Source organism: Typha angustifolia, chromosome 7 (genome assembly GCF_048772165.1).
Source record: "Typha angustifolia cultivar Huaian chromosome 7, ASM4877216v1, whole genome shotgun sequence".
Classification (NCBI taxonomy): domain Eukaryota; kingdom Viridiplantae; phylum Streptophyta; class Magnoliopsida; order Poales; family Typhaceae; genus Typha; species Typha angustifolia.
Genome location: NC_133245.1, coordinates 948,790 through 964,511, shown reverse-complemented (window position 1 = coordinate 964,511; position 15,722 = coordinate 948,790). Strand labels below are relative to the sequence as shown.

At 40.9% G+C, this 15,722-nt stretch overlaps 3 protein-coding genes across 3 annotated transcripts; 1 reads left to right on the top strand and 2 right to left on the bottom strand.

The window, feature by feature from the left end:
- Positions 1-615: 615 nt before the first annotated feature.
- LOC140762234 (L-ascorbate oxidase homolog) lies at positions 616-4,453 on the top strand. Its single transcript, XM_073099899.1, has 8 exons — positions 616-974; positions 1,079-1,188; positions 2,066-2,336; positions 2,601-2,703; positions 2,810-3,155; positions 3,369-3,734; positions 3,822-3,900; positions 3,984-4,453. Exons 1-8 carry the CDS (start codon positions 825-827, stop codon positions 4,194-4,196), a joined length of 1,638 nt encoding a protein of 545 aa, XP_072956000.1. The 5' UTR covers positions 616-824; the 3' UTR covers positions 4,197-4,453.
- Positions 4,454-8,447: 3,994 nt separating this feature from the next.
- LOC140762085 (uncharacterized) lies at positions 8,448-9,735 on the bottom strand (the record flags this gene model as incomplete). The annotated part of the gene is made up of 1 exon (XM_073099698.1): positions 8,448-9,735. A coding segment is annotated over one exon (1,023 nt), but the record flags the coding sequence as incomplete, so codon positions are not given.
- An 839-nt stretch (positions 9,736-10,574) lies between these two features.
- On the bottom strand, positions 10,575-15,130 carry LOC140762233 (uncharacterized). The gene is made up of 6 exons (XM_073099898.1): positions 14,640-15,130; positions 13,416-14,066; positions 11,987-12,442; positions 11,477-11,649; positions 10,875-11,058; positions 10,575-10,775 (listed from the first exon to the last, which is right to left on the bottom strand). The coding sequence occupies exons 1-6, from the start codon at positions 15,051-15,053 to the stop codon at positions 10,692-10,694; spliced, it is 1,962 nt and encodes a 653-aa protein (XP_072955999.1). The 5' UTR covers positions 15,054-15,130; the 3' UTR covers positions 10,575-10,691.
- Between the last annotated feature and the right edge of the window lie 592 nt (positions 15,131-15,722).

The window sequence follows — 15,722 nt, the reverse complement described above, 5'->3', positions numbered from 1 at the left end:
ATTATATTCGTCTTTATATTATCACCCTAACTAAAAAAGCAATAGTGTTCAATTATTCTCATCTTACTATCGAAAGTTGCGGCCAATCTATGTCATGGTGAGGAGTGTGTCCTTCTCTTTTTTTTCATTTGTGCTTGATTAGTGGGGTGGGTCCTAGCTAGTGATACATTGCAGATGTGAACAGGATTGGTGGTTATAATTCTGATGCTTAGGTGGTTTCAGAATTCAAAAAAAGCCTCACGTGCCTATTCTGACAATAGTTAGGGCCTCAGAAAGTAAATGGGTTTTTACTGCCACTTATTTGACAACTGCTCCTCTTTTTCTTTTTTCTTTTTTTTTTTAAATTCTGGACTAAAACATATTAGTAAACAAAAAATAAATCATACTACTTTCTAACATTAACAATGCACTGGCCACTGGCTTATTATGTTACAATTTGTTCCAGAATGTAGACCGTAGATGCCAGCCACATTCACCCCTGTCACCGACTCATCTCCTTCTTTTACTCTTTTACTCCCCCCATCATCTTGTGACAGCTCACTCCTCTCTCTCCTTCTTCTCTCTCTTTACAAAAGGATACCCCACAACCCACACCCACAGGACGAAGCAACCCACTTCACAATCCACATTCACTACTACTACTAGCCTTTGTCTCCTTTCTCTCACACCACTATTTAGGGTATGCTATACTACATTTGATTATATTAAATTAGATTAGATTATTTCCCTCTTCTTATTCTCTTATTTTCCTGCCATTCTTGAGAAATACATCTTTCACCATTTAGGCTACACCTGGAGGAAGTTGAGAAAGGAGGTATTCTTCAATGGGCTTGTCTTCTTCTCCTTCCTTCCTCTCCCTATCCCTTCTTCTTCTTCTCCTCATCTCTTCCTCTGTTCGTGGAGATGATCCTTATCGCTTCTTCACCTGGAACGTCACTTATGGTGACATCTGGCCCATGGGCGTCAAACAACAGGTTTGTTGTGGTCGTCATCGCTGTTACTTTTTGTTCTTGATTCTACTAAAAGATGTTAACTTGTTAAGTTATTTTTTCTTCATTAAAATCTTTGGGGAATGCAGGGGATTTTGATCAATGGGCAGTTCCCAGGGCCGCAGATCGAAGCAGTCACCAATGACAACGTCATCATCAACGTCTTCAATAGCCTCACCGAGCCTTTCCTCCTCTCCTGGTATTAATATGCTCTTATTTTTCCAAACCAAAAGGAAGGAAACAAAAATGCTCTTTTTTTTCCATCTATTTTCAAGAAACATTATATATGTAATAGATGTCCAAGATCTAGTGACATCCCAAAACTAGATTGAGTTTGGATCTTTTTACTCTAAACCCATCAGACTCCCGCCAAGACGAAAAAAAAATGGCAGTCAAACAAATCTCACATTAGGATGGTACTATAGAATTAGGAGGAATTATCATTCACTGTGACATGTAATTTAAGAGCGACGAGTTAGATGAGTAATAAATATATTAATTGCCGTGAAGTGTCGGCAGTAAAATATTTAATTAGTTGCCCATAAGGAAGGAAAGGGTCCCACTGGCCAGATTGGGATTGGAGAAAGGAGCGATGACGCGGTTCTGTGATCTTCCAGGACAGAGAGGCATGCTCGAGATTCGAGTCACATGCCTGTCATCTTCTTGCTCGCTCAGAGAAAGGTGCAGGATAGAAGCATAAGATCTAGATTGGGCTACTATTTTAAGAACGGCAGATAAAATAATCTATTATATTAGCAACTGGATTTTAAAGGTTCGCTGGCAGAGGAATCCGATCCTCTATTTATTTATTTATTTATTGCTTTCGTCAAAAAATTGAGTAAAGCCGCACTTGCAATTTGTAGGAATCATGAACTAACAGAAAAATTTAGTAAAGAGGACTTATCTAGTACTTAATGTAGGCCATAAGATGTGCCGTTTGAGGATGCTAAAGTAAAAGGACTGATTCAAATCTAAGTGGAGTAGCTTGGAATTCTATAAGACAACTATGGTAAATTGGTGGAAAATCTGGGTAAAACATGAACTATTTTTAACTATGGGTTGTTCATGCTTTGCAGGAACGGAGTGCAGCAGAGGAGGAATTCATGGCAGGATGGTGTTTATGGCACCAACTGCCCAATTCCACCTGGGAAGAACTTCACCTATGTGCTGCAGATGAAGGATCAGATTGGCAGCTACTTCTACTTCCCTTCTCTTGCCTTCCACAAGGCTGCTGGTGGATTTGGCGGTATCAGAGTCCTCAGCCGCCCGATGATCCCTGTGCCATTTCCTCCTCCAGCCGCAGATTACACTCTCTTGATTGGTGACTGGTTCAAGGCCAACCACACTGTAAGACCAAATGATCTAGAAGCTTTAAGTTGTTTGACAGTAGACTTATAAATTACCTAAAAGCTTTAAGTTGTTAAGAGAGTGCAAACATGACGTACATGAACCATACAGTCTTCTTTTGATAATTCGTAGTGCATTTCCTTTGGATGCTATACATGTTTACTAGCTCTCTGTGTATGTGTGTGTGTATATGTGATATCATTCTGGTTTCTCTGGTAAAGAGTTTTTTCCATCATTATGATAAGAACTCTCTTCCTTATGTAGGACCTGCAATTTATGTTGGACAGTGGGAGGACTCTTCCCTTCCCTGATGGGCTTTTGATCAATGGCCGTGGGTTCAATGGAAACACATTTACAGTCGATCAAGGTACTTACAATCATCTGCTTGCGGTGTAGTTTCCCATTATTCATACTAAAATTATCTCACAGCAATACTTCATACAACTTTATCTCTAACACTGATCACACGTCAGGTAGGACTTACCGCTTTCGGATCTCCAATGTCGGAATTGCGACATCCTTGAACATAAGATTTCAGGGGCACACAATGCAACTTGTAGAGGTGGAAGGGTCTCACACCATGCAGAGCACCTACAATTCACTTGATGTCCATCTGGGACAGTCTTATTCTGTACTCGTCACAGCTGATCAGCCAGCTCTGGACTACAGCATTGTAGTGTCCACCAGATTCACAAGCACCGTGCTTACCACCACCGCCATCCTCCATTACAGTAACTCTGCAGGGAAAGCCACCAGCCCCATGCCCGGAGGACCTACAATTGAGATAGACTGGTCCCTCAACCAGGCCAGATCTATTAGGTATGATCTTAAGCATTCATATTTTATTGCAAATTATTATTTCTTTCTACTTCCAATCCCTATTAATGCTTAGAGGGTTATATGCTTGAGAATTGAGATCATGTGTCATCATCCGTAATTGCTTGCCTAAGCAACAGAGCATACAACTTTTGCCCTTCAAGTATTACTTTAATGTTCGTAACTCGCTTTATTTTTTTCCCTCCACGAACGCAGATGGAACCTAACAGCCAGCGGTCCAAGGCCAAATCCACAAGGTTCATATCATTATGGAATGGTGAACACTACCCGGACTATAAGGCTGGCGAACTCTGCTCCTGTCATTAACGGCAAGCAGCGCTACGCCATCAACAGTGTGTCATTCATTCCAGCTGATACCCCACTCAAAGTTGCAGACTTTTACAAGATCTCTGGAGTATTCAATCTAGGGAGTATTCCTGATAACCCGACATTTGGTGGTGGTTATCTGCAAACATCTGTGATGGCAGCTAACTTCAGAGATTACGTCGAGATTGTGTTTGAGAACTATGAAGACACTGTGCAGTCATGGCACATTGATGGATACTCCTTTTGGGTTGTTGGGTATGATGATTTTTCCTTCAAATAATTTGTGCACCTGCGGTTTACCTTTTGTATCTCTTCTAATTATTTAAGAGAGTAAATTTGCAGAATGGATGGAGGACAGTGGTCATCAGCAAGCAGAGATGGCTATAATCTGAGAGATGCTGTTGCTCGCTGCACTGTTCAGGTATAGTGGTGGACTGCACTGCTAGTTTTAGTACACAACCACAAAGTTAAAGTTCTTACAATCTCTTAATTTCCTGTTTTCAGGTGTACCCCAAATCATGGAGTGCCATTTACATGCCTTTAGATAATGTAGGAATGTGGAATATAAGATCTGAAAACTGGGCAAGGCAATACTTGGGGCAGCAGTTCTATCTCCGTGTATACTCTCCGGCAAATTCATGGAGGGATGAGTACCCGATCCCCAGGAACGCTCTACTCTGCGGTCGGGCATCTGGTCGTCGAACTAGGCCACTCTGATTCGGGTTACCTCCGATATTGTCGTCATGTCACGAGTGGGTGACAGATTATAATTGGAGCTAGCATCATCTCAAGTCTATGCAAAGCAGTTAGGAGCTCAGCTCGAGCCTGTATTCTTATTCAAATTAGAACTGTAGTTTAGTTTTCCTGCCTGCTGCTATATTTTCTCAGTATCGTCTGCCAATCCTTTTCTTGTACGTGATAAACCTATTTATTTGTACTGAGATCGATAAGGAATAAGCTTAAATCTGTTGTAATCTAAATGTTCAGTGGTGAGTTATCATGGAAATGATCATTGTCTCCCTAATGAAGTAGGTGCCAGATTCATTGGTAAAACCTTTGCATCCAAACATTATTATATCATCATATGTCACTGCAGGAGAAATTATTCGATCTAATCATGGCTTCAGTTGATTGAAAAGGAGCTTCCGACTCAAAGGAGCAATTTTTGCAACTGACAACTAATAAAGCATGTTGTTTCATGCAATTAATTCAATGGCCAAAGCTACATAGTTAATTCGGTGCAGAGGACTTTTATCTGCCTCTGTTCTTTGCCATTGACTTCTGTTTGTTGTCAATGCTTTCTTTCTTGTCCTCTGCAGTGTTAGACAGCCTCTGTGATGCTTCTTCCTCCTCTGTGCTAGATGCTTGCAAGTCCTTCATTACCATTTGTGGCACAACAAAGTTGGCAATCCAATATAAAAAGAGCATCAAAGCACTGCATAAATATATAAAGGTAAATGTACTCCATGAGCTACAATATGGGGTCATTAATTATAACAGCCTTATGATGTCCCCAGTTGGAGAATTCTCACCCGACTGGGATCAAGCCCGAGATGTCGCCTCCTGTGGCCGGAGAGTTCGCCGCAACGGTGAGTGCGTCGTTGAGAGCGCGAGCTCGAAGGCGGCGAGGATGAGAAATTAAGGGTTGTCTTGGCTTGGTTTCTCCTCTGCGGATGATATGTAGTGCACTTGCTCTTGTTGGTCTGGTAGGATGGATTCTGAACGAGGGGTGAGAGGAAGGAGATATGGGTGGAGAACTAACGGCCTCCATAGTTATGTGCCCTATGAACGGTGGTACTGTGAGAGTGTGAGCTCTGTGGATAATGTTTATATGTGGGTGGAGAGCCTTGAGATTCGTGTTAGATCAGAGCCATAGGCCTGCATCTGGACCTGAATCAAGCCCACAAGCCCACAAGCCCAAGAGCCGTATCAGGGCCTGGTTAAGAGATACCACTTCTCTTTCTTCTAAAATGACCAACTAACCAATTCAAAAGTCATGCAATGTAAATTTTGTACGTCCCTGACTTTTTAATAACCGGTGCCTTTAATGTCTCCATGAACTGATGAACTACAACTTTAGGAGGCAAGCAGCTGTGATCTTCTAATAGCTGTTGGTAGAGCGGCGGCCGGTTTCCATTAAATCCTCAGAGATGATCACGGACAAAGAGATCACAACTTGTTATGTACCCACCAATGCTATTAAATCATCTCAACCGTCTCCTACACTTCACTTCCTATATAATCTCCACTTCCCCCCTTCCATTCTTCACACAATCACACTAGAATTGAGACAAAGATGGCCAAGCTATTCCTCATTGTGCTCCTTGGTGCTCTCCTTTGCACCTCCAATGCAAGGCAGCTGGTGAGCAAGGAAGATTTTAACGATCAGAAGTGGCGTCACCACGGCGGCGGGCTCGGTGGTGGCGGGGGATTTGGGGGAGGTGGCGGCCTTGGTGGTGGTGGAGGGTTAGGGGGTGGAGCTGGATTTGGCGGTGGTTCTGGGCTCGGTGGTGGCGGTGGGCTCGGTGGTGGTGGTGGGCTCGGTGGTGGCGGTGGGCTCGGAGGCGGATTTGGAGGTGGTGGCGGCGGTGGGCTCGGCGGGGGAGCCGGTGGAGGTTTTGGAGGTGGAGCCGGTGGCGGGCTTGGCGGGGGATTCGGTGGAGGATTTGGCGGCGGAGCTGGCGGTGGTTTTGGCGGTGGAGCAGGAGCTGGAGGTGGACTTGGTGGTGGCTTCCCTTAACTGTTTCGGATTATAAAGCAAAGTTCTTCGATGTGTGTTAATTTCTTCTATTATGTGATTTCCATTCTCAGTGTGATTATCTTGTTTGCTGTACTCCACTCTTTGAATAAAGTTTATTGTGTCTAACAATGGGTTGTTATTATCTTCATAAGTTACGTAGCGGTGCATTGCATGCATGTTTATACTTGAAGCATGCACGTGACTTAATCTCCTCACCTCTTAGTAATAAATTCTGAGGTGTAATAGAGCAGTTCATATGGAGTAGAGATCAAGTTGCATGGGTGTAATAGGGCAGTTCATATGGAATACGTGAGATCAAGTTGCACGGGTGTAATAGGGAAGTTCATATGGAGTACGTGAGATCAAGTTGCATGGGATTATCACCTGAAATTCATATATTAAACCTGCATGACCTGCTTAAAATATACGGAAGTCTTGATCATTTCCACGAATGATTTGGTTCTCAAAGAATATTTATTTCATCCCTTTAAAGCAGCAAAAGAAGAAAAAAAAAACGCTTAATGGACATCTATTATCTATTAATTTTTAAATATTGAGCAATAAATTAATTCCAAACATAACACAACATTTTCTGAAACATTAAAACTTAATTACATAGCACTGTTCGTCTATAAACATATACGATACATGTATCACATTGATCGTCATTGTATCTTTATTTTCTTTTTTCGTTTGGAGATTAAAGGGGATTAAACCCCACTTAGACTTTAAACATGTATGGCACCGTAGTGGTAGAGTTGAAGCATAATAAAAATTTCTTCCATCGCACTCCTTATTTTTCTCGATCAAACTTTACAGTATGTGTTCGTAACGCGTGCTTCAGTTTCCACTTTGACTATTTTATATCCACGAATTAATATTTCTCCCACTAATTTGTGAGGCCACATTATATCATTTCATTCCATATAACTAGAGAACTAAAATTCATGCAAAAAGTCGTCCCTATTCCCCATAAGAATAAGATGAGAGCTATCGCATGAATGCAAAAAGAAAAATGAAGATAAAAATACTTCAAGTAGTTATTTTATATTTTAATACATATTAAAATTATTATTTAATATTGGGATCAGTTATACATTTTTCGGATGTTTTAGTCTTATGATTACTAATATATATGATTATGTATTTGAGTTAAGAAAAGGCGAACTTTTATTATTCGTAGGATTATTTTCTATTATTAAGCAGTGATAATAAAATACTAAAAAGTTGTTCACATTAAACATCTCTTTTCAGAATTTGGATTAAGAATTATAATATTTGGTTGTCACTCATAGGGGATGAGATTAGAAAAGAGTTTATAAACGAATTTATGTCAAGCTTGTTACTTATATCTAATTTGGCACTATATCTTCAGCTTTTATTCTAACTTGTTCAAAGAGTCTAATAATTAGTTGCAATGCTATCATAAAATAAAATCTCGATAAAACTATTATAATTTGTAGTGTACTTTTAATAAAATAGTATTAATTTTACTACATTAGATGTAACAATTGGTTAGAATTTTCAATATGTTGAATATATTTAATATTTTCCTTCCATTTTTGATACTTTTGCTTCTCTCCTCAGTAAAAATCCTGGCTCCGTCGTAGTGAGCTGACATTTGCTTCAAACTCAGGCATGACGTTTTAATTTAACTATTTTACCCCCATAAATTAATAGAAATAAGCTTCTCATCAATGCTGGTGAAGTTATCTATGAAACTCTAACAGTGACCATGTGAAATTATAAAATATAAAAATGATTACTTTTATTAATTAATTTTTTTAGAGTAGTTAATTAATTATCAATATGAGTTTAAATTCATAGGTTTCTGAAAAGCGATCTAATGATTACCTAGATAATAGATACATTCATTAGATCGCTTTTTTTGGTTTAAAAAGAAGGGATAAAAAGTCTCAGTTATGCGAGGATAAGATAGCCTTTATCCATTACAGCGACAGGCCAGAGTTGAATGCTGACGAACTGTTTCTTGTATGAAAGTCAAAGCCGATCATAAATGGTTAACGTTGCAATAGTCAACAGTCAATTGCCGACATGTGATCTCACAACGCCCACCTGTTCTTTGCACCACTGCCTCACTGGATGATGATTTGATAGGTTGTTGGCAGATGGTTGAATGCTTATTAATGGCAAATCCCAACATAATCACGTAGAACTTATCATCTCCACTTAATAGTCTATTAAGACAGCAGAAAGAAACTTTTATAGATTACATTGCATCATCTCTACACATGCAAGCTTTAAATGTTCCCGCTACTCTCAACTGCTCGAACGCGGGCCGTTACTGCATGGATTGCACTGAAGTAAATGCTTAAAGGCAAGTGGATAGACGGCAACATGGCGACTTTAGCTTATAAATAGAGGGAGATGGGCATTGGCTTCAAGGCATCGAGAAGTTGTAGAAGTGAATGAAATGGGTTACTCTAAGAGATCCTTCTGTGTGTTACTTCTTCTTCTTCTAGGTTTAGCCACTCAGTTGAGCACTGTCGTACACGCACATCGCTTCGATGGACCTCGACGATTTGGCCGTGACTGCCGCTTCGGACGGTGTAGAGGTGGTTTTGGTCGAGGACCGGGTCGCGGAGGTGGTTTCGGAGGTGGTGGTGGATTTGGAGGAGGTGGTGGCGGAGGATTAGGTGGTGGAGCAGGTGGTGGTGTTGGCGATGGAGTTGGCGGGGGTGGAGGTTTTGGTGGGGGCGGCGGCGGTGGCCTTGGAGGTGGAGGTGGCCGTGGAGGAGGTGTCGGCGGTGGCGCCGGAGGTGGAGTTGGCGGTGGTGGAGGCTTTGGAGGAGGTGGTGGTGGTGGCGCTGGTGGAGGAGCTGGAGGAGGAAAAGGTGGAGGTTTTGGAGCTGGTGGAGGGGTAGGTGGTGGCGCTGGAGGTGGAGTTGGTGGTGGAGGAGGCTTTGGAGGAGGTGGTGGCGGTGGCGCCGGTGGCGGAGTTGGAGGAGGCAAAGGTGGAGGGTTCGGAGCTGGTAGAGGAGTAGGCGGTGGGGCCGGAGGTGGAGTTGGTGGTGGTGGAGGCTTTGGAGGAGGTGGTGGCGGTGGCGCTGGTGGCGGAGTTGGAGGAGGCAGAGGTGGAGGGTTCGGGGCTGGTGGAGGAGTAGGTGGTGGAGCTGGTGGAGGAGTAGGTGGTGGCGCCGGAGGTGGAGCTGGTGGTGGAGGAGGCTTTGGAGGAGGCGGTGGTGCTGGTGGTGGAGTCGGAGGTGGCAGTGGTGGAGGAGTTGGCGGTGGCGCCGGAGGTGGAGTTGGTGGCGGTGGAGGCTTTGGAGGAGGCGGTGGTGCTGGTGGTGGAGTCGGAGGTGGCCGTGGTGGAGGAGTCGGCGGTGGTGCTGGAGGCGGTGGCGGCTTCGGTGGAGGCAGCGGCGGTGGTGCTGGTGGTGGAGTTGGAGGTGGTCGTGGTGGAGGATTTGGAGCTGGTGGAGGACTCGGCGGTGGAGCCGGAGGAGGAGTCGGAGGCGGTGGTGGCTTTGGTGGAGGAGGCGGCGGGGGAGGTGGACATTGAGCTTACTCTTCTCCCCTACTTGATGTCCCCGCTGCCGATTTATTGTTCCAGCAGTCTGTTGGAATATCTATCAAGATTTTTGCTTCTAGTTGTGGGCTTTGTACTTGTAATAAAGGAGTGCTGAGTGGGATATGTATTATTATTTTACTCTGCTAGTGTATGCTATTTAATTCCTTCTAATATATACATAAACATGTTGCATAATCTTTTCTCCCACGACCTATTCAAGATGATTAAATTTATTCATAATAATAACCACCAAAATGTTCATCACTTTATGTGAGTTTTTCCTATTCTCATTTTCTACTTACTTTTTCCAATTTTTTCCCATAATTTTTAGGAGTTTTTTTTAATCATTAACCGACATCAATTAGGCTACAGTTGAAACAAAGGAAACTAACAGAAAGTTTAATAATTACCAGACCATTAAAGTTATTGATGTATAACAAATACCCCTTAATAACTCCTTGTTGTGGCCAACCCGATGAGTCTTACCAACTCAGTACAGAAGTCATGAGCAGACTTCCCCTGTGACTGTTAGAACTAATAATCTCTCTATAAACATTAGAATTACTAATTAATTAAAAAAATATAATCTGTTTTTTAAGAAAGTCTCATTTAATTATTCAAATTATAGACGGAATAAGACTAACCCTTTCATCCAGACATAGAATAATCTACGGGCTCATAATCTACATATATATAAAAAAGAAATCCTTGTTGAGCAACAGAAGAATTTAAGATGAATAAATTCAAGCAATGAACTATCTATCAATGACTATTGATGCTCAGCTGCATGAAAAATATAAAGCACTATCAAGTATCAAGAGTCTTACCTCAACCTTTCAAGGAGATAAAATTTAGCACCAAAATTTACCAATTTTAGCGAATAAAGAATAATTTAATCAAAATTGTGATCGGATTGTTACAGACAATTAAACATTACAGGTCATGAAGTTGACAATTCAGTGGAATCCTTAAGAGTCTTTCGAGCCCGCCAGTGGACAGCACTTGCCGTTTCAGAAGTTCCCAGCTATTATCATGTGAAAGAACATATCAGAAAAATGAAGGCAGATAGGAGAAAAAAACTATAAATCGCAAGCTAAAGAAATGAAAATAAAAGAAAAATAACCTTAATTTCCATTGTATAGTAATTCCTCCATAGCTCTCTGTCTTGAGAATAAATGCCTAGAGCCGATTCATATAATTTGCGAACATTTGCGAGGGCATCCTTACCTCCAATACATGCAAGGTTCCATTCCAGTTCGATACAATGTTTAAAGAACTTAATACTTGGATGAGGTAAACCTAAAAGTCTGCAAAACACGTGGATGAGTTAGCAATATGATAAATAAATCTTTATTGCATATAAGTGTTAAAATATTTATATAATATGGGGGTAACTTGGCTCAATCTATTATTCCATGATAGCAGATTGATCTTTATTCATGGTTTCCTTTTTACCGAATAAAATCCTACAGGTTTTGATTTAATGGGACGGTTGCAATGATAAAAGATCAACTGAAAACAGGCAAACACTTTATGGACCAGCGGCGGAAGCATCTTATAACCACTCAATCATCATGAGAAGTAATGCAAAACTTAAATTCACATTATCGACAGGGATGCAACTTTAACCAGTTTAAATATGTAAAACAGAATTGTGGCTTGTTTTCTACAGGTTAAAAGGAACAAGGATAATTCGGAATTCACTGGCCATAAATTTAAACATACCGCTTATAGATCTCTCGTGCACGCTTAATACCATCTTTTTGGACGACCCAGCTTACAACAGCTGAAGATATGGAAGCTCCACACTCTCTGCCACCAGCTCTGGCCAATGATATTATCATGCAGTTCACCAACTCATCAAAAAGTTCTTTGTTGCTTGAGAATAACTTCATGGCCTGATATACAAGTAATACCAATTAAATGAAGAAATAGTACACATGTGTTGATAAAAAGGCGTAGAGTTTATTAAATTCATAAGATTTTCTTGAATTATGCAATTATCTATTAATATGAACGAAAAAAAAAAAATCTATAATCTAGCATGCTGGTGCAAGTATCGGTGAAAGATAAAAGTATGAATTGTGATTCATAAAAGCTGGGGCAAGTATTTGTCAAAGATGAAAGTAAAAGCCTTTCATAAAAATGTCAAGGAACATCTACCGTACCAGCTTATTTCATGATACGTACTACACATAATAATGAAAGGTAGAGAAGTAGGAGTATGTCAGTTACCATAAGCCACAAATTCTCAGCTTCAGTAATCGGTAGTTTACTCAATGCATTTTTAAGGAGATGAAAGACAGAAGCCAAGTTATCCTTGCTCAAGGAAGAAGATTTTTTTGTCAACCATTTTATCTCTATGGAACTTCTGAGAAACCATAACTTTGCAGCAACTGAAAGTGGACCGCTGCAAAGCTTCTCTGCAAGATTCTTAGCTTCCTCTAGTCTCCCAATTTGCAAGTAAAATGAGACGTACTGGCAGGCAAGATCCTCGGTAAGGCATTTGCTTAATTCAGCTTTTTCATATACCTTCAGTGCAGATGAGGTGAAATCTGAGGTATCAACACCAGCATCATGCAGCAGAGAAATGGAATCTTCTCTGTCAGGAAATAACATGTCGACCCAAAACTTGGCATACAGAGTAAACATCTTGACAGTTGGTAAAAGCTTAATAGCCTCCTCATAAACCTAGCACATTTGATAGCAAACCAGAGTATTTTAAAAACAAAGCTTTCATATTCATATTTTCTCTAAAGGGACAAAGAAAATGCAGAAACTTATCAAACACAAAAAATAATCACTGGTAAGACTATATATTGTTGGATCTACACACAGATGATAAGCTAACAATTCTCAATACAATTGACATAAATTAGTAATCCAGTGCACAAGTTTTGCATGTAGAATAGTAAAAACTAAAAAGGATGGGTTTATTATCAATCTACATCTATATAATGCAAGATATCTGAAACAAGGGATGAATTATTTTCACGTTACCTTCCACCAAAAAAATGGAAGTCATCTCAGTGATTACTATTTCTTATATTTTGGCTCCACCATGACCTTCCACAGAGAGAAAGAGAGCAAAACATTGACCACATTTGATAGAATAATTATGAATTTATGAGATCCAATTCAAGACCAAGAAAAACTCAAAATTCAATTTAAAAAGTATTCTAAAAGAAACAACAGCTGGTCCTTCTGGGACTCTGCCCCAACTAATTAAGTATCAGGTCCACTATGAACATAATATTTCAAATATGTAAATTTTGCTAATGTAAATTCTGCAGGATACTACCTTGTTCACCTTAACATCACTATAAAAAGAAGATTCTGAAATAAAAATGATCATTAGTGCATCTTCTTATGAAACTGAGGTGCGATTGCTAATTAAAATATTCAAGGCCATGCATGAGAAACACTAACAAAAACAAAGCTTTTAGGTCCAACTATTTGGGGTCATCTATATGGATCATTTTCTCTACTCATCTCAATTTAGGCCATCAGTTTGTGCAAATCAACATCTAAAATACCAGTTCCTACAAATTCCCCACTTGTCATGTTTGGCCTTCCCCTCCCTCTTATGAAATATTCTATTTGTGCATGAGAACGCACAATTGATATAAAATGTTATGACAATATAGTATGAGCAATCTCCCACCTGAACAACTCTGTTAACCTTGAAGATAACTTTTTCCTCATTTAAATCATTGTGATTCACGGCATCACCAATTTGAAGCCTAGCGATCCAATCCCAATAGTGTTCATCATCTGAGAAATCTTTCTTGAGATCATCCATTATCTCTACCTTCAATTCATCGGAATGAGCTAGGTCTACACTATCCAATATTTCCAAAAACCTTTTTCGCAAGCTCATGCTTAATGGAATATCCTCTATGGCTTTGTGATATATGGTTTGAAGAATCATTGAACCTTGCTGCCAGAATAAGTCTTCTTTCTTCTGCAAGTCGCCTTCTTCAACGACTCTGGCAGCCTCTTTTCCTTCATTCAGTGGCATATACAAATCCTTGTTTTCTTCTTTCCAATCTTTAGTGGCGCCATCACCATCCTGTTCCCATGTCTTCACATCCTCCCCAAGAGCAACCTTCCGAGCCTTCAACTTATTCAGATAAGTGAGCTCCATACGAAGATATTCAATCCATAGATCCTCTGACTTTGGACAAGTCCTGAGACCTCTTTGCATGAGAGCACGAGCAGCTGTAACATTTAAGTTCTGATCAAACTCCCATGCTGCAGCATATATCCAAAGTCCAGGGACCTTCGGATGGTATCTAATTGCATCAGCTAGCACCTGCAAATGCAATGCAATTCATAGTCTAATCAGGAAAAAGAGATGTATTTAAAATCACCATCATAATTTGAGAAGAACCATGTAACTATTCCATTATCAGTGAGAGCCATGAACCATGAGCCATAGCAACCTTTACTAAGTATTAATAAGAAACGACCACGATAAGCAGCTTAGGTAGCTAAAATCTTAAAAAACAAAATCCACGAAGGTCTGAGCTTTGTTAGCTGCTTAGTTTGCAAATGGCATCAAAGCAATGACTTATTTTCCGAGTAAAGGAAAAAGTCTTTTTTCTATATCTATAAGTACCGCACTTGAGGAAAATCAAATACCTATTCTTTTAAAACCATCACAACCTATACTTCATAGCAATAAGCAAATCAAAGAATGCTGTTGACAACAAAGCCAAGAATCATCAAACTCCGGAGGAAGATATGAAACAATCCAAGATTTATAAAAAAAATTGAAATGTAACTCGCGGAAACCAGCGAAACTCACTAACATTCCATCAACAACAATCTCCAAAGGTCTCGACTTTTATTCTAAAAAAAAGACCAAACCTGTCAGCTTTCTTACCTGCTTCATCCGCCCATGGCGACGCTCCCTGCAAAACTCGAGATACCGAAACCAGAGATCCAAATCCCCCTTATACCTCACCACCGCCGTCCTGAAAATATACAGAATCCTCAAAACCCCAGCGACGTCCGAAATCGACTTCTTCCACTTCTTCCCCTTCTCACCCTCCTTCTTCCGGAGCTCCCCGATGATTGCGCGCTTGCGGAGGTCGCGAAGCGCGTCGAGCTGGACCTCGTAGTCGACGAAGGCGAGATAGTCGTGCTTGAGAGGGGAAGGGCGCTTGAGGCGGTACTCGAAATCGCGGCGGCGGCGGACGATCTCGGCGATCTCAGCGCGAGAGAATAGACCACGGCGCTCGAGGTCGTCGAGCTCGTCGGTCATCCGCTCGAGCCGGAACTGGACGACGTCCGCCATCTTTGCCTGCTCTCGCGCAGAGAGAGAGAGAGAGAGAGAGAGAGAGAGAGAGAGAGAGAGAGGGGTTTGGGGTTAAGCCGGTGAGGGCGTGCTCACCGTGAGTTCGAGATTGAGCTCTTTTAGGGTTTAGCGGAGACGGGTCGGATCAGAGAGGATCCAAATAGAGTACGGGTGAAGAGGTGAAGATGGGTTAGAATCGTTAGATATTAATCCGATCCGGCCCAGTTCCCGCTTCCAATTTTCATCGGATATGCACCTAAATCTGTCTTCATCGTATGATATGTTTACATATTTGAGTAACATATGGTAGCTAGTTTTTCTATCCATTTAAATTTTATATTTATATCTTTTTTTAAAAAAAACTAATAAATATATGATTTTTCCTATTGTCCGATTGGAAGATTCGATCGCAAGGATTAGCCTAGGTGGACGCAGAAGATTCGATTAGATCCGACTCGAGTGGATCACAATGCGCTCGGACTTAGTCTTGCCTTTATGACGCAAACCGTGCAGATTGTGCTTTATCACAGTAAACTCTACTGTTTATCAACAGTGTTTTAATTGTTGCTCATCACGAGAAGGATAAAGCTTTTTGTTTATCTGTATCTACCTCTCCTCAATTTTTTTTTCCCTTCATCTCCACTACTAATCACGAGACAGGATCATTGC